The 19,120-nt window shown below is 41.3% G+C and overlaps 1 protein-coding gene across 2 annotated transcripts; it reads left to right on the top strand.

Annotated features, from left to right (window-relative positions):
* Window positions 1-201: 201 nt before the first annotated feature.
* On the top strand, window positions 202-19,120 carry eprs1 (glutamyl-prolyl-tRNA synthetase 1). Of its 2 annotated transcripts, XM_058628806.1 has the most exons (35): window positions 202-413; window positions 2,012-2,096; window positions 2,249-2,348; window positions 2,426-2,582; window positions 2,863-2,999; window positions 3,496-3,590; window positions 3,705-3,831; window positions 3,982-4,174; window positions 4,291-4,462; window positions 5,621-5,854; window positions 5,940-6,024; window positions 6,377-6,436; window positions 9,268-9,378; window positions 9,507-9,643; window positions 9,754-9,961; window positions 10,056-10,168; window positions 10,851-10,974; window positions 11,322-11,495; window positions 11,597-11,764; window positions 12,025-12,240; window positions 12,723-12,974; window positions 13,090-13,320; window positions 13,401-13,669; window positions 15,327-15,378; window positions 15,461-15,670; window positions 15,768-15,840; window positions 15,959-16,038; window positions 16,132-16,233; window positions 16,344-16,499; window positions 16,606-16,803; window positions 16,914-17,087; window positions 17,234-17,394; window positions 18,319-18,397; window positions 18,492-18,556; window positions 18,926-19,120. In XM_058628806.1, exons 1-35 carry the CDS (start codon window positions 371-373, stop codon window positions 19,074-19,076), a joined length of 4,992 nt encoding a protein of 1,663 aa, XP_058484789.1. In that variant the 5' UTR covers window positions 202-370; the 3' UTR covers window positions 19,077-19,120. The 2 variants fall into 2 exon arrangements, with proteins under 2 accessions (XP_058484789.1, XP_058484790.1); XM_058628807.1 differs by lacking the exon at window positions 12,025-12,240.

The following is a 19,120-nucleotide window of genomic DNA, read 5'->3' as shown; positions in this document are numbered from 1 at the left end:
CCGCCACATCTTACCATTATACTGCGCACAGCGCGGTGTGTGTATACCTCCTCCGCTATAATTTTACCAACAGAAACAATAATACATTCCGACAGTCTCCTCCTGCTTTTTATTCTTCTATTTTACACCATAAACATAAACAGTTTGTCTTTGATAGTTCTGCCTCCTGCACGGTTGGTGGCAGTGTTGCTCCTCGTGGTTGTTGGTAAGCCTTCAAAAACCCTCAACGTGCTTGGCTACTTTTGTCTCTCTCCCAGTCGTGAGCTATCGTTGTGGGTATTTGTTGTCCTGTCCTCCTCTTCCTCAGTCTGTAGGCTCTTGCTGGCTTGGTAAAGGCGTCACCAGCTGTATTAAAGAAGAACTTTACACTATGGCGTTAAACCTCATCATCAACACAAGCAATCCGCCTCTCGGTGAGTTGCAGCAGCCTGCGCTCCATGTGAGCTCCGGTAACACAGGGTCCAGGGCTAGTGAGGGGCTGCTACGTGTCAGACTGTTGTGACAGTGTTTACGGGAACATTTTTTTTTATCTAATATTTGTTTGAGTGCGTTAATATTTTCTGGCTTGTAAAACAAGTAGTAAGTCAATTCCACAGTTGCTGGAATTTCCCTGTGATCCAGCGTGTATGACATAACAACAATAGAAAAACTGCTAAAATAAATGCATACAATTATATAACTTTAGTTCTTTTTAAACCAGTCTAATTGAAAAGCATGGAAATGTGGAGAAATTAAATATTACTACGAATTAAGAAATAGTGATGGAGTTTAGCAGAACAGCAACGCCTGAAACTTGACCTATATATGGAAACTGGATGTCATTATGTCCATGTCAGACCAAATGGGAAGGGTTACTTTCTCAGCCGGGTTGTGTATGTTCATACCCTGCAAGCTAACGCTAGCTAGCATGCCATCGTGGCACTTACAACTCACTACGTGGACGTAAATATTCCCTGTTATCTTAGCAGTGACACTCGTGTTCACCGAACTCTACCAACAAGAGCGTGTACATTCATTATGCGTAAAGTCGGTGTGAACTTGGTGTAACGCACTCTACCAGTGAAAGCTAATTCAGTGACATGTCGTGGCGGTTGACGATGAAGCAGCGCCACGGTGCGTTTTGCGGTGAACGCTGCTGGCTGATGCAAGCGTGAAACGTGGAGCGTTGGGCGGGTGCTGATTGTGTTGTTATGGTCTTCTGTTTTCTGAACATGAAGCTCTCTGAATGTGCATGAAGGAATAAAAACATCTTCTAAGCAATTTAGCAATATTCCTGTTGCCCCAGTGATATGATAACAACACATAGTTTTATCAGAATACATTGTTAATTCCGCAGGAAATAGTGTGGTCGCACAGTTGCTCCATGCCCGATTATAGATATTTGAAATGATAGGAAAATATAAAAATAATATGTCATACAATTTATATAAATATTTAGTTCTTGTAGGTTAGTAGGTTGTTTGACAGAGTAAAAATTACTTTTTAAACAAGTGTTCTCTCATGTGGAGTGCTAAAAGGACAAGGGAATGTTATTCTGAAACTACTAGTGCAGTAACAAAATGGAGTAAAAGCCAAATAAATTATTTCCTGCTTGGCAATGCAAAGTCATACTGGGTAGAGAGGAAGTTTTCTAACTTCAGAAGATGGTAGTAATGTTACATCATAGAAGTACAAAAACAGAACATTTGACTTAAGGTTACTCAATATGATGTAGAGCTTTGAGGCAGGTTGAGTCAAAACCTACAGGTTGGTTATAGTAAAACAAAATGCCTGAGGGAGCATTGAAATTGCATGACTGGACCAGTTCAACAGGTTCTCCAGATGCCTGTGAAATGTGTCCGTCATTTGGTCTATGTTTTTTCTGAAATGGAGGAGCATCTTCGATAAAAAGACATAACATCTTCTTGAATGTAAAGCACTTCCAGTTACTCTAGGCTGAAGCTGGTTTAAAGAGATCAACCATGTTATGTCAAATGACAACATGCACTTACAAACACTGTCCATCCTGCAGGGGCTCTTCTGGCAGCAGAGCATGTGAAGAGCAGTGTGCCAGTGTCGGTGGAAGAAGGCAAAGACAACCGCCTTCATGTCTCCGAGTATGTAACACACTTTTTCATTTAAATTCAAGCTCCTTGACCCTTCTGTGTGCCAGCACGCAGTGTCATAAATGCATTAGGGGTTTTGCATTATATCACGTAATTAGTTTCTACTACTGATGTGTCAACTTTGTTCTCTGTCCCTCCCTCAGTGCGATCGAGTTCAATGATGCCAACTCTATCAGTCGTTACTTGGCTCGAGTGGCTCCAGCTCTTGGCCTTTATGGAGCCAACATGATGGAGCAGACTGAGGTGCGTATGTGTGTATGTGTTTGAGATTTTGCAGGGGGTTCTTGCTTCTCATTTCACGTTCTGTTTGGTGTCTGCAGGTCGATCACTGGTTGGAGTTCAGCGCTCGTCATCTGTGTGGTCAGCCTGGTTTGACTGAGGCACTGGGTAATTTGGATAAGGTCCTTTCCCTGCGAACTTTCCTGGTCGGACATGCGGTCACCCTAGCTGACCTCTCTGTCTGGGCCGCCTTGAAAGGTCAGTGCCATCCAGGATGTACCTCTATGTCTGCTTCAAGCCAACTTCTCACTACATGTCTTTCCGAGCTGTAGGATTATTGTACATCCCACGCTACCAAATATTAAAGAATTGATAATTTGTGCAAAACTATATGTGATTTTGAGCAAAATGCAAATGTCCTCATTCATACAAAACTGTCAAGAAAGATATTATATATATTAAAGGTTGGTGACCCCTTCTTTAGTGTGTACTTCTACAGGTAAGTGGGTGAAATGTAACTCTACATGTTTGTCTGCAGGTCATGAGGAATGGTCCAGCCAGGGAAAATCCTTCACCCACATCAATCGCTGGTTCTCTTTCCTGAGCTCACAGGTTGCCTTTTCCACTGTTAGCAACAAGTACACTGCTAAGAAACCATCAGCAAACAGATCCAGTGTAAGTTAACCTTTCTTAAATAGATTGAACAACTAATAGTTTACAACATTTAGAGAACTGTGTTTGGTACTGGAAACGTATCAACAAGAAAAGAAAACTGTCACAATAAATGTGCTACACAGGAGATGGATTAAGGTTTTATTTATCTGTAGAAAGTGAAGAAGGCAGTGACTGACTTCTTAGGCTTCCGGAAAATGTTAAAATATGTGATTCATTGTTCAACTGCTGTGGGACAGAAGATGTCAGCTGAGTAGGTGGTCTTTGATGTAGCTTGAGAACAGATTTCCTTTTACGCATGTAATTGAATGTGGTTTTAAAGCATTGAGGAATTATTCAGACCTGTAGTTAGCCCTGTCCACCTGTGATTGGAAGTATTACCTGGTCTGAATGGGGTCACTGATATTCATATTGATTGATGTTAGAGATCAGTGTTTTGAAACTTTAACATTTTAGAATTAAATAAATTAATAAATACATTTTTGTCTCTGTTCATCAGTCAAGTGAGAAGAAGCAGGATGTTGGAAAGTTTGTTGATTTGCCAGGAGCTGAGGTGGGCAAGGTGGTGGTTCGATTCCCTCCTGAGGCGAGCGGGTGAGTCTTGCTCTGGATTTAGGGATTTTTTGTGTTTATAATCTGGTCTTCACCCTGTGTGCGTGCAGTAGGAGTTTGGTTCCTCTCTTAACAGGACATTTTTTTACTCTCTAGATACCTGCATATTGGTCATGCCAAGGCTGCTCTGCTCAACCAGCACTACCAGCTCACATTCAAGGGCAAGCTCATCATGCGTTTCGACGACACCAACCCAGATAAGGAAAAGGAGGACTTTGAGAAGGTGATAAATTACACAGATAGAAAAAGATAGTTGTTTAATTTCTAAAACATTTCTGTTTTAGATTTTAGAATCTTTTTTTTTGGCATTTGTATAATTATTTAAATCAAAAGAAATAGCAATAAAAATCTGTTTTCCCGCACCCTTCTTCAGGTGATCCTGGAAGATGTTTCCATGCTTCAGATTCATCCTGACCAATTTACCTACACAAGCGACCATTTCCCCAAAATCATGGTATTTGCTGAGCAGCTGCTAACTGAGGGCAAGGCCTACATCGACAACACACCGCCTGAACAGATGAAGCAGGAGAGGGAGCAGCGCGTTGATTCGAAATGCAGAGATAACAGTACGCACAGAGACGGCAGCACCATTACCAGTCAAAGGGAAAACTGAAGCTTTATGATGAAAACGACTGAGCTGTCTAAAGCTGTAATATGAAACCTCTTTATCTCTCCTTTGTAGCATTGGAGCAGAACATGAAGATGTGGTCCGAGATGAAAGCTGGAACAGAGTATGGTCAGACTTGTTGCATGAGGGCCAAGATTGACATGAAGTCCAACAATGGCTGCCTGAGAGACCCCACCCTGTACCGCTGCAAGAACCAGAGCCACCCCCGCACCGGAAAGAACTACAAGTACTGGAATTCCTATTATTAAAAAAAAAACGTGTAAAAACAGCAATTTTTTGTTTTAAAGGTGACATAGACCGGAAGCTCCAATTAACGCTGCGTTTGTGTGTGTATCTGCGTCATTACCTCGTTTATGAAACCCTAAAGTTTCAGAACAAACAGTTCAGCCACTGCTGAGAAAATAGTGTTGTATTGTTTTCCTGGGCTCTGCGAAGCGGATCGGCACTTCCTTAATTTGATGTCGTCATCAGAAATCCTCACCACTCCTCTCACCACCGTAGCGCCTCCCGGTGCGGGCACTAGTCCGGGCACATCCGGTTGCGTACATTCAACCGCAGAAGAAGAAGAACTACTCTCGTTGTAGCTGCTGAGATGCAGAGCATCCACCGTGCCAGAGGGGGAGCTGTGTATCTGAGAGCTGGCCTATCTATTACGTCACTTCCAGGTACCTGGCCAATCACAGGACAGTAGGAAAGCTCTCATTGGCTGGCCAATCACAGCAACTGTTTGGTCTGAAACAGCGCGGCTGACGAGAGCGTCAGTGAGGAGATATTTTGATCGGCTTGTTTGCAGCGATTAGGAGGTTTTTAATCATGAAAACAAGTTAATATATGTAAGTAGACCTCAATAACTAACATATATGTGTGATACAAGCATTCTATGTCACCTTTAACACCTTAGAGCCATGGTTCTCAAACTGTGGAAAGTGGAGCTTCCTCAAGTGGTTCGTGCTCTGTATCTGAAGCATGTTTAAGGAAGTGGAGAATGAAGGAGCATCTTTGCTCCCCTTTAATTAGCTCCAAATTCTTTAACATTCAAAGTTGTGTTCAGCTCAATTAGGACATTATTCAGAATTTTGAAAAAAAAAAAAAAATTCAGCTTTCATCAAAGAGAGTTTCTTACTTGAATGAATTGAAATGTACTTTGACATAGAAACTTTGTTAAAACGTCCCTCAGTTCAGCCCTTTCATGACCTCTGCAGATTTTTCACAGTGAATGTTAAAATTAAGTTATATTTTCAGCTTATCCCTTCATACAAATTCAACGCAGCAATCCCAATGCAATTTCTTCAAAAATGTATATTGAGTATTTCCATTCATTGTAGGATTATTAAAATATTTTATGGAATTTCATTGTGAAAGAGGTCCATGTCTTTTCCTGCAGTGTCTACCCAACATACGACTTTGCCTGCCCCATTGTGGACAGCTTGGAGGGTGTGACCCATGCTCTCAGGACCACCGAGTACCACGACCGCGACGAGCAGTTCTACTGGATAATCGATGCACTGCGCCTCAGGAAACCCTACATCTGGGAATATGCCAGACTCAACCTCAATAACACGGTGCTTTCCAAGAGGAAGCTCACCTGGTTTGTCGATCAGGGATACGTTGATGGATGGTAGGTGTATATGTAAGTTCCTGTTTTTCTGTTCTCTTTATGTTTTTCCTTTCTTACTTCCATGTTCTCTTTTTGACTCCTCCAGGGATGACCCTCGCTTCCCCACTGTTAGAGGAGTCCTGAGGAGAGGAATGACTGTGGAGGGTCTGAAACAGTTCATAGCAGCCCAGGTACATCTAACTCTAGTTGTAATCAAAATATGCATCATAGATTTATGTTAAATAATTCTTACATCTTCTGTTTTTTTAGTGAGTTTCATTTAAATCTGAGTGCACAATAACAATATCAAATGAAATTGTTTCCAATTAGCCAGTTTAGCGCAGAATAAATGGTTCCCTTTCGTTCAGTCGGTGCACTCGGTACATCTCGTTAGTGTGAGGGATTGCTCTAAGTATTGGCAAACATACTGTTTTGAACATCAGGATGGTGTATTTTATGCTAACAGTAAGTCACAATGTTGTATCCTTTATGTGATATCCATGAAATACAAGAAATTATATTCTTTTTTTCTCCTCTTTCTAGGGAGGATCGCGGTCTGTGGTGAACATGGAGTGGGACAAGATCTGGGCTTTTAATAAGAAGGTAAGTCTCATACCAACGTCTCATTGTTTGAATCCAGTGATCAGTAATAGATTATTTTTCTTTCATTTTTTTTAAGAAAAAGATCATCTTGCTTGGCCAGTGAAGTTAGACAATCGAAGATAATGTTTTTTAAACCTAAACTGAACTCTTCATTCCTTATTTATTTTATTATGACTCAATTAATTTACCAGGTAAACATTGCCACAACAAATATTTGGGTTCAATAATGGGTTTATAATTGGATCAAAATAAAATATGATGCATGAAAGTGCTCCGGCACCTAAACACTGAATGTAAGTTTCAGAGCTCGGCTGTGACTGCTGGCATGGCTTCCTTCTGCTTTGCATCTCTAATTTCTGTTCAATACATTTAATTTGCTACCTCCTTCCCTGACCCGACCCCCATTACTCCACTGTCACCCTTCATATTGTCCCTAGTAACAATGAAAACATCACAAACCAACACAGCTGCTTCATTTCACACCCCACAGTTTGTATACATATTGTGTCATCACTCATTTTCATCTGCGTGGACGTTAGTGTTGCTTGTGTGGTATGTCCTCGCTGGCTCTTGCTGCTTCATCCCTGAGTCAGGTAGAAGGTGTAAACCTGATGAGTGAGATCCAGTAGGTTTTATCCTCGTCATAGAGTACTACTTGAGATTTATGCTCTGGCTGATTGTAGACTGATGATTTTCCAGAAAGTCATGGTTGTGTTAAGTTTGAGATACAGGAACTAACATCTGCTTCTGTTTTTGAAGAAGCCTCCTATGCATGTTTAACTAACTCTCTCCTCCCAGCCAAGTTTCATTCCCTTTCACATCCACTTGATTGCATTTAAGGTGTTACTTGAACAGTAGATGAGGGCAATTAAATATTGTTCATTTTGGATGGTCCAATATTAAGGCAATTTAAGAAACACAGACCTGGAAAACCATGATTTACGTGTGTGGCTGGATCACCCTTTAATTGTTGATGGGATAAACTAACCTTGGACAATGTGAATTTATACCATATGTAGTGTTTGTATATATGCCTTACTATTTCAATTGGAGAACAACCCACCAACTTTCATTTACATTCCCTCAGCTTGGTTTTAAATAAAAAGTAAAGGGCAAAAAAAATATAATAATACAGCCTGAAAAGCAAACACCGCAAGTTGGAATGATAAGTAGAAACTGTCAGTCCATTCTGTGTAATTGTGTCTCCTCCCTACCTTTATCCTCCTTCTCTTCCTCCTTCCTTTTTATATCTGACATTGAACAGCATCTCACTCTTCTGTTTCCAAGCTGCCAATTAGCTGTCTGAAGGTACTCCTCCACCACCTCCTCCTACTCCTCCTCTTCGTCTTAGCCTTTCTCATTTCCACCCATTCCTTCTTGGCTTTCATCATGGCTGGTTTATCTGAAAGTCTGCCTGTAGCCTTCACTATTTTACCAGCCCAACCGATATTTAGACTGGTCGATAGTATGACTCTACTGTATAGGAATAGGAAGTGGTTTCTAAAAGATAAGTCACTTGTTAAGGAACAAAGAGGAGAAGCATAAGGACAGATGAGTTGTGAGTTTCTACTAGCTCTCTGATGGATTTGTCTTTGTGTAGGATACTGAAAAAAATTCCAGAATAATAATGTAAGGCTTTTTTTTTTTTTTAATAAACCGGATAACGGGCTCTGCCAAAATGCCAAATTAGCGGTGGTTGCTATTCATTAACACTAGTGTTGCTTAAAATGATAATTTTCCCATAGAAATATCAAATAGATGGCTGTAAGCAATATTCTCTTCTCTTCTTCATTTTCTAGCAGACCACTTAAACAGTGCTGAATTAACATAAACTCTGCCATAGCATTATTTATCTGTCTATTGCAATTGGAACAAGACTCTTGTGGCCTGTAACCTTTCACTGCAAAGTGCTCCACTCCCTCCCCTTCAGTGTTGCCCTCATACTTTTCTTTTTTTTTTTGACTGAATATGGTTGGTTTTCTGCAGTTTGAGGGTCAAAAAAGTTTCAAAACAAATGTATAATTCACATCCCTCTTATTATCTTATGCCATTTTAATATAAAACCCTTAAGGATGCATTTCTTCTGCTGACCACTTACAAAGACTGGTTATCACATTTGAAATCATTGGGCCAAAACCAGAATTCAAACACCCTTGATAGGGAACTCTGGTCCTCACTCTTCATTCCTTCCTCTCCATCTCTGCACTTCCCTCCTTCCTGAGATGCCATTGCAGCTTTTTGAGCCAGCAGCTGAGAATTTCAATGTCTACATTCACTTAATTTAATTTAATTTATTGTGTAAAACATGTATGTTAATGAAGTGCTTCACATTTGATTTCCTAAATCACTGCCACAAGCTGCAGGGAGTGAAGTATATCTAATGTAGAACCATATCTTTAAATTTGATGCTCTAAGATGATTTGGCAGCATCCACCTGTTGAACGTAGTGGTCTGGTATAATATGAACAACACTGTGATGAAACTATCTGTTAAGTGCAAATCATTCATGCTTTTGTCAAGCTGGCTGGTAAAATAGTGGTAAAGGATGGAGGCTGAATAAGCAGCTGAACAAAGGCTTGTTTTCCCACCCACCTGCAAACAGACATGAATTATCCATGTAATCAGCTTTTTCTTTCTCCACTTATCTGTCTTGTTAGGCTTTTTTTCTGTTTTGAATAAACCCGTCTTGTTTTTTTTCAGCTTTTTTTCTTTTCATGAATTTATTTGTGGTCATGTCATAAAGTATCAGTTGTCTTATTTTACTGACCTGTTTTGTCTCTGTTTTTTCATGTCTGTGCATATGTGTATGTTTGTGTGTGTGTGTATATTAGGTCATTGATCCAGTTGCGCCCAGATACACGGCTCTGTCTGCCTCCTATTCTGTTCCTGTATCTATCCCTGAGGCTGTAGAGGAAATGAAACAAGTAGCCAAGCACCCCAAGGTTCGTCATCTCTTTCCTCTTTCAATATTATTTTTGAATCAAAGAACCATTGTTCTGGTTTTGGTTATTTTATGTCAAATGCCGTGAGAATATGGGGGAAAAAAACATACATTTTTGTGTCCCTCCAGAACACTGAAGTGGGCATGAAGGATGTGTGGTATGGACCACGAGTTTTTATTGAAGGTGCAGATGCTGAGACTTTGTCTGAGGGCGAGTTGGTCACCTTCATCAACTGGGGCAACCTCATCATCACCAAGATCAACAAGTACGTGTGGTCGATGCTCAGATAATCCATGTAGTTGTTAACAATCGTAAATTCTATCACGTTAACTTTATGATACACCTTTCATATTTTCACCCCTTCTCACCACTCAGAGGGGCTGACGGTAAGGTCGTTTCCATGGCGGCTCGTCTCAACCTGGACAATAAGGACTTTAAGAAGACAACAAAGATCACGTGGCTTGCCGAAACTAACAGTGCCCCGCTCCTGCACACCATTTGCATCAACTACCAGCCTCTCATCTCTAAAGCTGTCATCACCAAAGATGATGACTTTAAAGAATTCATCAATAAAAACAGCAAGGTCTTTGTACATTCACACATTTCAAGTCCGATTGCATACTACATTTGCTTTGGTTAAATATATCATTTTATTTTTGACTACCTCATTCTTTCAGTTGGAGGAGAAGATGCTGGGAGATCCCTGCCTGAAGAACCTGAAGAAAGGTGACGTCATTCAGCTTCAGAGACGAGGCTTCTACATCTGTGACCAGCCCTATGAGCCTGTCAGGTGAGGGGGAGGAGCCTATTTGTAATCCCGTTCAGACCTGTTATAACATCTCTTCCTAGTGATCGGGTCACACCTTTAAGTAAAGATCTAACTTCTCCCAATGTGTGCCGAATGGGTTCTCAGATCTTCTGAGAAAAACAATATTTAGAGGAGGAGGTTTAGGGACACAAGTGGCCGCTTCACTTAGCATGCATGAATGCAATTTGTCCTCAGGTCACATGAGAGACTGACAGCCTCTGAACTGCTGATTTCACAGTCAACTGAATTTTTTCACTTATTAGGATCCATTGATTCATTTGTCACTAGTGCCACAATATGACCACTGATCATCACATGATTTATTTTTTTAATGGTTAAATCCATTTCATGTTGCAGAAGTGTGAGTAGCGCTTTGATTCACTAGTTTTTCAGGCAGACATACAGATGATCTATAATCTATACAGTTTGGACGTTTTGTTCCCCCCACCAGACATGATGTCGGTGCATATTTAAAATCAGTGCAGATGAAACAAGTCCAAACACAAGTGGACAGGACACTCATTCAAGATGCCTATTAATGCACTGTTTGAGCAGTTTTATTTAGTGCTGTGAACTTGTGGTTGGGTCTCTTTAGACAGATGTTAATACCAGATATAAACTGCTCATTGCTGTTTCTGTGTCTAACTGTGGTGAACCTCTGTAGTCCCAACAGCTGTAAGGAGAGTCCCTGTGTCCTTCTCTACATCCCTGATGGGCACACCAAGGAAATGCCGACTGCTGGGTCCAAGGACAAGGATAAGAGCAAGAACCAGACCACTAGCAACACAGTGAGTGCTTTTGAAGAAAACCCCATTTCGGTTATAAACCAATGATCAGCAGTGTTTTTCTTCACCTGTAATGCTACCGTACTTTGAAAACCTTTCTATTCTAACTTTTTTCTATTCCATCATAATCTTTTCTTCTATTATCTATTTTTTATTATTTGACATATTTAAACCTTTTTTACTTTTACTGCAACGGTGATGCAAGACTCAAGGAAAATTGTTTAAACATTAAAAGGATAACAGATTAACATTTGTCTCTGTATTTTTAATGTCTCTATAAAGAACCTTGAATCTATTTTGTTTATCAAAATTGCTTTATAAATAACACTGCATTGCTTATCTCATCATAGACTGCCACTCCCACAAAGACTGCATCAACTGCTGCCGCAGTGCCTGCCTCCACTTCAGCCAGTGACCTGTTCTCCAGCATTGTAGCTCAGGGTGAAGCTGTCCGCCAGCTGAAGACTGCCAAAGCCCAGAAAGATGAAGTGGGCAAAGCAGTTCAGCTACTTCTTTCTCTGAAGGTGCTTCAGCTTTAAGTAAATCAGAATTAAACTGCATATACATACACTTACTATTAATCATCTTAACAATTTTCCATATCATTGTTTCTCTGTTTTTGTAGACTCAGTTTAAGGAGAAGACGGGTATGGACTACAAGCCAGGCATGGCCCCTCCTGCCTCAGCTCCTCCTGCACACACAAGTTCAGTCAACACCAGTACCTGTCTTTTCACCCGTGTTGCTCAGCAGGGTGACCTGGTCAGGAAACTGAAGGCAGAGCAGGCACCAAAGGTAATCCGTCATTTAGCCAACCAACTATTTGTCCATTAACTGCTTGTGCATTCACAGTTCATGTCCGCATCTATGTGTTCAATCATCCCCTGTGTGCCAATTTATTTGTCCATTGATGGATATTGAGTCATTTATCGCATCATTTTCCGTGTTCACAAGCACTTGTCAAGTAAATTCTCGTGTCCCCGTGCCATTTGCATGTCACTTATGCTTATCCGTAAATCACTTGCAACAACAAGTTGGTTTGTTGATGATACCAGGACCATATTGATGTAGCAGTGAAGACGCTCCTCGGTCTAAAGGCAGAGTTTAAGAAACTGACCGGTCAGGATTACAAACCAGGGATGACCCCAACCACCGTCGCCTCCCATACTACGTCCCCTGCCACCAACTCTTCCTCTTCTTCGGCCATTTATGAGCGTGTTGCACAACAAGGGGAAGTCGTGAGGAAATTAAAGTCTGAGAAAGCTCCCAAGGTATCCATAAGCAGCATGGCAGTGAGAAGAAAACAGTGCTTATTAAACCCCCATGGCATAGAGAATATATGATTATCAGTTTGATGCTAAAAATCACTATTAGTCATAGTCATTAATTATCACCTAACTAGTAGCTTATTATTATTTCACAATTTTTAAAAACATTTATCTACACATTTCTTGTTTTTTCAGATTAGTCCTCATTCAAGAAGTCAGAGTGATCATGATGGAGAAACAGCTTGAGCTATGAATCAAATAGACAACAAAGTTGATGTTTTAATAAATAATGACAAATACATTGATATAATATAACACTAGATTTCCCTATAAAATGTACTATATTTTTACTGTGTCTAGTGTTGGAAGAAACCTTTTCTTACAAATATTTTACACATGTGCTTTTTACAACAGTGTTCCACCATTGCAGGATTAAAAGAACTGCTATGTAGTAATGGTATCATTCATTCCTTTTTTCCCTCCAGGACCAGGTGGATGAAGCAGTGAAACAGCTGCTTGCTGTGAAGGCAGAGTACAAACAGCTCACAGGTCAGGACTACAAGCCTGGAGTTGCTCCAGTCCAGAAAACCGCCACCCCTGTTCCAGCCCAGAAAACTGCCCCTGCTGCTCCAGTCCAGAGCAGCCCCACCTCTGCCCCTGCTGCCACCAACCTCTATGAGAAGGTTGCAGAACAGGGAGAGGTGGTGAGGAAGCTGAAGACTGGAAAAGCCCCTAAGGTGAGGCTTCAGTTAATTCACCTACCTTGAGACTGTTTGTTGTGTTGAATATAGTTGTGCTCATGTTTAATGCTGCTTTGATAATGTGGTTCTCTTCATTCTGACCATCCATCAGGATCAGGTAGACGTTGCAGTGAAGGAGCTTTTGGCTCTAAAGGCAGAGTACAAACAGCAGACCGGACAGGATTACAAACCAGGTCTACAAGCCCCAGCTAGCCCCGCCCCCACCCAATCCAGCACCCCAACAACCCAGTCCAGTTCTCCTCCACAGGCCCAGGAGCTGTTCTCCCAGGTGGCCCAGCAGGGGGAGCTGGTGAGAAAGTTGAAGTCTGAGAAGGCTCCTAAGGTAAGGCACCAGTCAGTTAAGAATAAAATTCAGCTTTTAGTTCAGAGATGGAGAGAAAAAACAACTTGTTCTTATTTCAGGATAAGGTGGATGAAGCAATCAAGACTCTGCTGGACCTGAAGAGCAAATACAAGACTCTTACTGGAGAGGACTACAAACCAGTGGCTGCTGCTGGAGCTACTGGGGGAGAGGACAAAAACCGCAAGGAAAAGGAAAACAAGTCTGAGAAACAGGGAGGAGGAGCAGGAGGAGGCAAGAAGGGTAAAGGAGAGAAGGGTGGTCAGGGCAAGGAGTCATCAGGAGCAGCAGGAGGCTCAGGAGATGGGCAGGGATCCAAGAAACAAACACGGTGAGAGACCGGACAGAAGTGAAAAGAGAAATCAAGAAGTAGACCCAGACATTCTTTACTGAAGACCGAATAATGTTTGGAAAAATGTTAATCCTTGTTATGTTATTTAAAAAGGCCATTGAGGTAAAAAAAAAATTGAGGAGCAAATTATTGTTTTACTTTTTGCATCTGAAGTCAACTTTTCATCTAGACCATTCTTTCAGTCTCCATGAGTGCAGATGTTACCCAGAAATTGACGTATGTTCAGAATGAGTCAATAAAAAGTCTTCATGCGGACTTGTTTTTAATTGTGTGTTCAGACTAAACGCAAAACAAGTTTACATCTTATTCACAGGTTTGGCTGGACAGATATAGAAGAAAGTGCGGAAGGCTGCAAAAGTCTGTGCTAACTTGAATCCTAGTGAAGCAGATTGGAACTAAAATCGAGTCATGCATACATGAATCTATAATTGCCCAGCTTTTTAGATGAAATGCATAACTTGGCTGCCCACAGGCGGCGACAGTAATTGCACAGTTCTCGGTAGAATCTGGAGAATCTTTTTGCCTTTTTTTTGTTTTGTCATTTTAAATGCTGGAGTCTTGTGGAGGACAACAGCATAAAGGTGGTACCCCAATATCCAAGAAGTGCAAACTTCAATTCAGTGTTGTTTAACTGCTACTCTTTATTACTTGGATACTGAAGCTGGATCATCTGTAAGCACGACTATAAGCTGCTGTAGATATATAACTGAAGAGCATTTTTATAATCGATTTGGTGAGTCTAAATGGTTGCTGTGCGTTTTGTTATGCTTGTCTGGTGTGTGATGTCAGCCTTGGGTTTAAAGTTTGATTGCTCGCACTGCACCACTGCTTATTTTCAGAATTTTAGCCATTCTCTAGCCATGGGACTTTAGCTGAAAATATTTTGTACAAACATTCATGGTCCACAGAAAATGAATCCCACGTTTTCTGTCGACTGCGGAAGGTTAATGTTTTTTTTGTTTTTTTTTTCTCTTCTAGTGAAATGTCTTAGGTTTTATTAGATGTATTATGACCTTTGGTAGGAATATTCATGGTTTTTCTGAGGACGAATTGTAATCATTAGCCGACTCTCACTTAAGTGCCACCGACGGGTCAAAATTTCACCGTGCTTTATGATCAAATGGCTGCAAACCATGGAGATTCTAGCCTGCATGCTAAACTAAGATTGTGAAAACACTGAGCATTATACTTGCTTAGCATTAGTATGTGAGCATGTACAAACACCTGAGCTGCTAGCATGGCTAAAAACTTATTTTTTTCTTGTTTTTATGCTTACAGTGAATGGAGACAATAGTTCCCTTTGATTTTGAATCTCTGTTTTTTGATGCAAGATGCAAAAAGTACATAAATAATTTGTTCCTCAGATCAGAACTAAATAAAGATACTATTGTTCCATTTCATTGTTTCGTTAGTTAGCACCAGAAAACTGGTCTACTGGCTGTGCATGGCTGGTTAGGTTTGTAGTGACTGTGTTAGTTGTTTTAAGAGTAGAGTAGTTACAACTGGACATGTGTATGTTTTGTTCACAGGTATGTAAATTTACATGTGCAGTAAAATATTTGTACAATATTAATACTGTAAAACAGTATGTTTGAGGTGAGCGTTTCATTTTTCTTATCTGTCCTTCTCTTGTCAGTTTGGGTTTGGAGGCCAAGAAAGAGGAGAACTTGGCTGACTGGTACTCTCAGGTGAGTTTAATAAATGTAGATCTGATTTTCTACTTCTTGATGACTGTTATTCATCCAATGTACTGTTGCTGTTCCTCTTAAGGTCATCACTAAAGCAGAGATGATTGAGTATTATGATGTTAGCGGCTGCTATGTGCTGCGGCCCTGGGCCTTCTCCATCTGGGAGTCCATTAAGGATTTCTTTGACCGGGAAATAAAGAAACTGGGTGTGGAGAATTGCTACTTCCCCATGTTCGTTTCTCAGGCTGCCCTTGAGAAGGAAAAGTCTCACATCGCAGACTTTGCCCCAGAGGTAAACATGACCCTTCTGGGGGAAAATTGGGAAATAATTGCAGTATAAAAAATGTTTTTAAATTCGCAATAATCTATTAATCTGTCTGTCCTGTCAGGTTGCCTGGGTAACTCGGTCAGGAAAAACCGAGCTAGCAGAGCCCATTGCTGTCAGACCCACCAGTGAGACAGGTGAGAACCAGAAAACCTTTGTCAATCATATTGTTGTAGTACTGGATTTCGTGAAGCCGTAAGTGAGGACTTGCTGTTCTGTGGTGTTGGCATGAACCTCTGTCTTTGTTTACTTCAGCGATGTACCCAGCTTATGCCAAATGGGTCCAGTCCCACAGAGACCTGCCAATCAAACTCAACCAGTGGTGTAACGTTGTGGTCGGTTTCCTCTTTTTTTTTATAGGTTGATAATAAAAGGCACTACAGTTGCTGGTTTTATCCTTCCTCACTTTGCTCTTCCTCCCTTTTTAGAGGTGGGAGTTCAAACACCCCCAGCCCTTCCTGAGGACACGTGAGTTCCTGTGGCAGGAGGGACATTCAGCATTTGCCACCAAAGAGGAGGCAGCTGAAGAGGTAACAGACCCAAAAGCATCGTTAGAATGCAATGTTGTTGTGAAGTACAGTACAGGCAACACTTCTACTGTATTAAAGGTGATATTTTATTTGGTTTTGTGTGTAACTAGGTTCTTCAGATCCTGGAACTGTACGCCAGGGTATATGAAGAGCTGATGGCGATACCCGTGGTAAAAGGGAGGAAGACGGAGAAGGAGAAGTTTGCCGGTGGAGACTACACCACCACCGTGGAGGCATTCATCTCTGCCAGTGGCCGAGCCATTCAGGTATTTGTAAATTTCACATCTAAACCCATATGCATTCGTAACGGTAATATTTTTAAAGAAAGATGAAAAGTCGTCTCACTGTTGTCATTTCCTTGTGCTTCCTCAGGGTGCTACATCTCACCATCTTGGCCAGAACTTCTCTAAGATGTTTGAGATCGTATTTGAAGATCCCAAGAGGCCGGGCGAGAAGGAGTACGCTTACCAAAACTCATGGGGACTCACAACCAGGACCATCGGTGTCCTCGCCATGGTCCACGGAGACAACATGGGACTTGTACTTCCTCCCAGGGTCGCCTGCCTACAGGTAGGTTCTCTCGCTCACTCTCACACATGGACATACACATGCAATAGATAAACACAGATGCATACAGGAAAAAATATTTACATACCTAAAACTTGTTCATGCTTTTTCAGGTTGTCATAATCCCATGTGGAATCACAGCCTCCCTACCAGAGGAGGAGAAGGCAGCGCTGTTGGCTAAGTGCTCTAAATACCTGAGCAGGCTGCAGGAGGCTGGCATCAGGGTGAAGTGTGACCTCAGAGAGAACTATTCCCCAGGATGGAAGTTCAACCACTGGGAGCTCAAGGTCATTATTACCATCAGACCATGATTGATTGCTAATGTAACCTGAGGTGGAAAAATGGTGCATTGGAGCAACTGGTTGCATATTAAACACCTAAATGCCAGACCATGACGTAAAAATTAAATTTCACACTTCTGTTTGTTATCCAGGGAGTTCCAATTCGTGTGGAAGTAGGCCCTAAAGACATGAAGCAGTGTCAGTGCGTTGCAGTGCGAAGAGACACAGGCGCAAAAATGACCGTTCCAGAGGCAGAGGTGGAGACGAAGTTGGCCACCATGTTGGAGGACATTCAGAGCTTCCTGTTCAACAAGTGAGATACAGCACCAGACGTCAGAGTCAGACTTGCAGTATACTCACCAGGCACTGGATTTTTGTGACAAAGTAGTTGAAGATCAGCTACTCATTTGAATTCCCTATCATTTCTTTCTACATCAAGTGGCATTGATTCATCAAAACGCTCCCTAACATCGGGAGCAGAAAAGACCACCTCTTTGTGAAGTTTTAACTCCTGATTGGATACAGATTTAAATTTCACCCATAGATTTTAATAGAAATAGTGGACATTTTTCTGGTTTGTGGTTAGAAGACAAACCAGAAGTGGGAATATATTGAATACCCACCAGGGGGTGACTACCATGGTTGCAAAATGTAGTACATTTGTTTGGAAGTTAATGGGGAAAATTAGCACTAAACCCATTCCTGAAGAATTAATGGTCTTGATGTATGGCACATATGAGTGGACACCAGTGTAATCACCCAGTAGGTGCTTAGGTGCTTAGTTGCAGGTGACTTCTGTTAATTTCTGGTAAAACTAGTTTCCACATGGTTTCACCTAACAAAACTGATATGATCTTCCAATATCATCTAAGCTTCATTTAGGTGTAAAGAATAATCATAATTTAATTGTCATGTCAACCAGCTTAAATAAAGTGTACACCATGGGCAAGTGGAAGGAAATTGGTCTTGTAACCGCATGGTTGCCATTTCAAATCCCAGAACAGGTGGTTGGCATCCCAGTCCCTGAGCAAGATACCCAATCACTATTGCTCCTCGGGCACAGATAAGTGCTGCCCACTGCTCCTGCGCCCTGTTTGTGTGTTCACTACTGCTGTGTCAAAGGGATGGATTAAATGCAGAGAACAAGAATTCGATCATTTCTATCTATAACTGCCATTATATTGCTATAAAACAGATGTGATCACTATTAAGACAACAAAACCTGTGTGTTTGTCAGAGCTTCAGATGATCTGCAGAAACACATGGTGGCTGCAGACTCGATGGAAGACTTCCAGAAAGAATTGGACCAGGGCAAAGTGAGTAACATAACCTACACACTGTGCAATACATTCTAATTTCTGCAGTTAGTTGAGTCAAGTAAATGACCATCATTGTTGTTTTGTTCTATAGGTTGTTCAGATCCCATTCTGTGGAGAAATTCCCTGTGAGGATTCCATCAAGAAAATCACGACAAAGTAAGTGTAATGTCTCGCCCTGAGTCTGTGTGTAGCTCAAACAATAGCAGTGTGTATTTCACTGTCAATTTCTTTACAGTCGAACCATGGCTGGTTAATCTAGGAAAATAGAAATTGTTCAGGGTGTTTGCATTCAAACTTTAGGGAGGTGCCACCGAAATCAGGGTGCCTTGTTTCTTAATGTACAGAGTCATGTGCAGTTGCTGAATGGAAAACTTTCTGCGCTGCAATGTTCCTTGTAAATCCTTTTGAACAAGGTGTTTCTACCATGATTTATCCCTTTTTATTAATGGGTTATGGGAAAAAGTGATAATTGTTCCTGTCCAGTTTCGACCAGCTATGATTGATGTGCTCTTGTTTTTTTATCAGGGACCAGGACCTGGAGCCTGGAGCTCCATCCATGGGAGCCAAGAGCCTCTGTATCCCCTTCTCTCCCCTGAAGAAGCTGCAACCTGATCAGGTGTGCGCCAACTGCAAGAAGCCTGCCCAGTTTTACACCATGTTTGGACGCAGCTACTAAAAAAAAAAACAGCTCTGATCTTTAATAAAGGGGGATGAACATCA

Source organism: Solea solea, chromosome 5, assembly GCF_958295425.1.
Source record: "Solea solea chromosome 5, fSolSol10.1, whole genome shotgun sequence".
Classification (NCBI taxonomy): domain Eukaryota; kingdom Metazoa; phylum Chordata; class Actinopteri; order Pleuronectiformes; family Soleidae; genus Solea; species Solea solea.
This window is presented reverse-complemented; position numbering and strand designations above follow the sequence as displayed.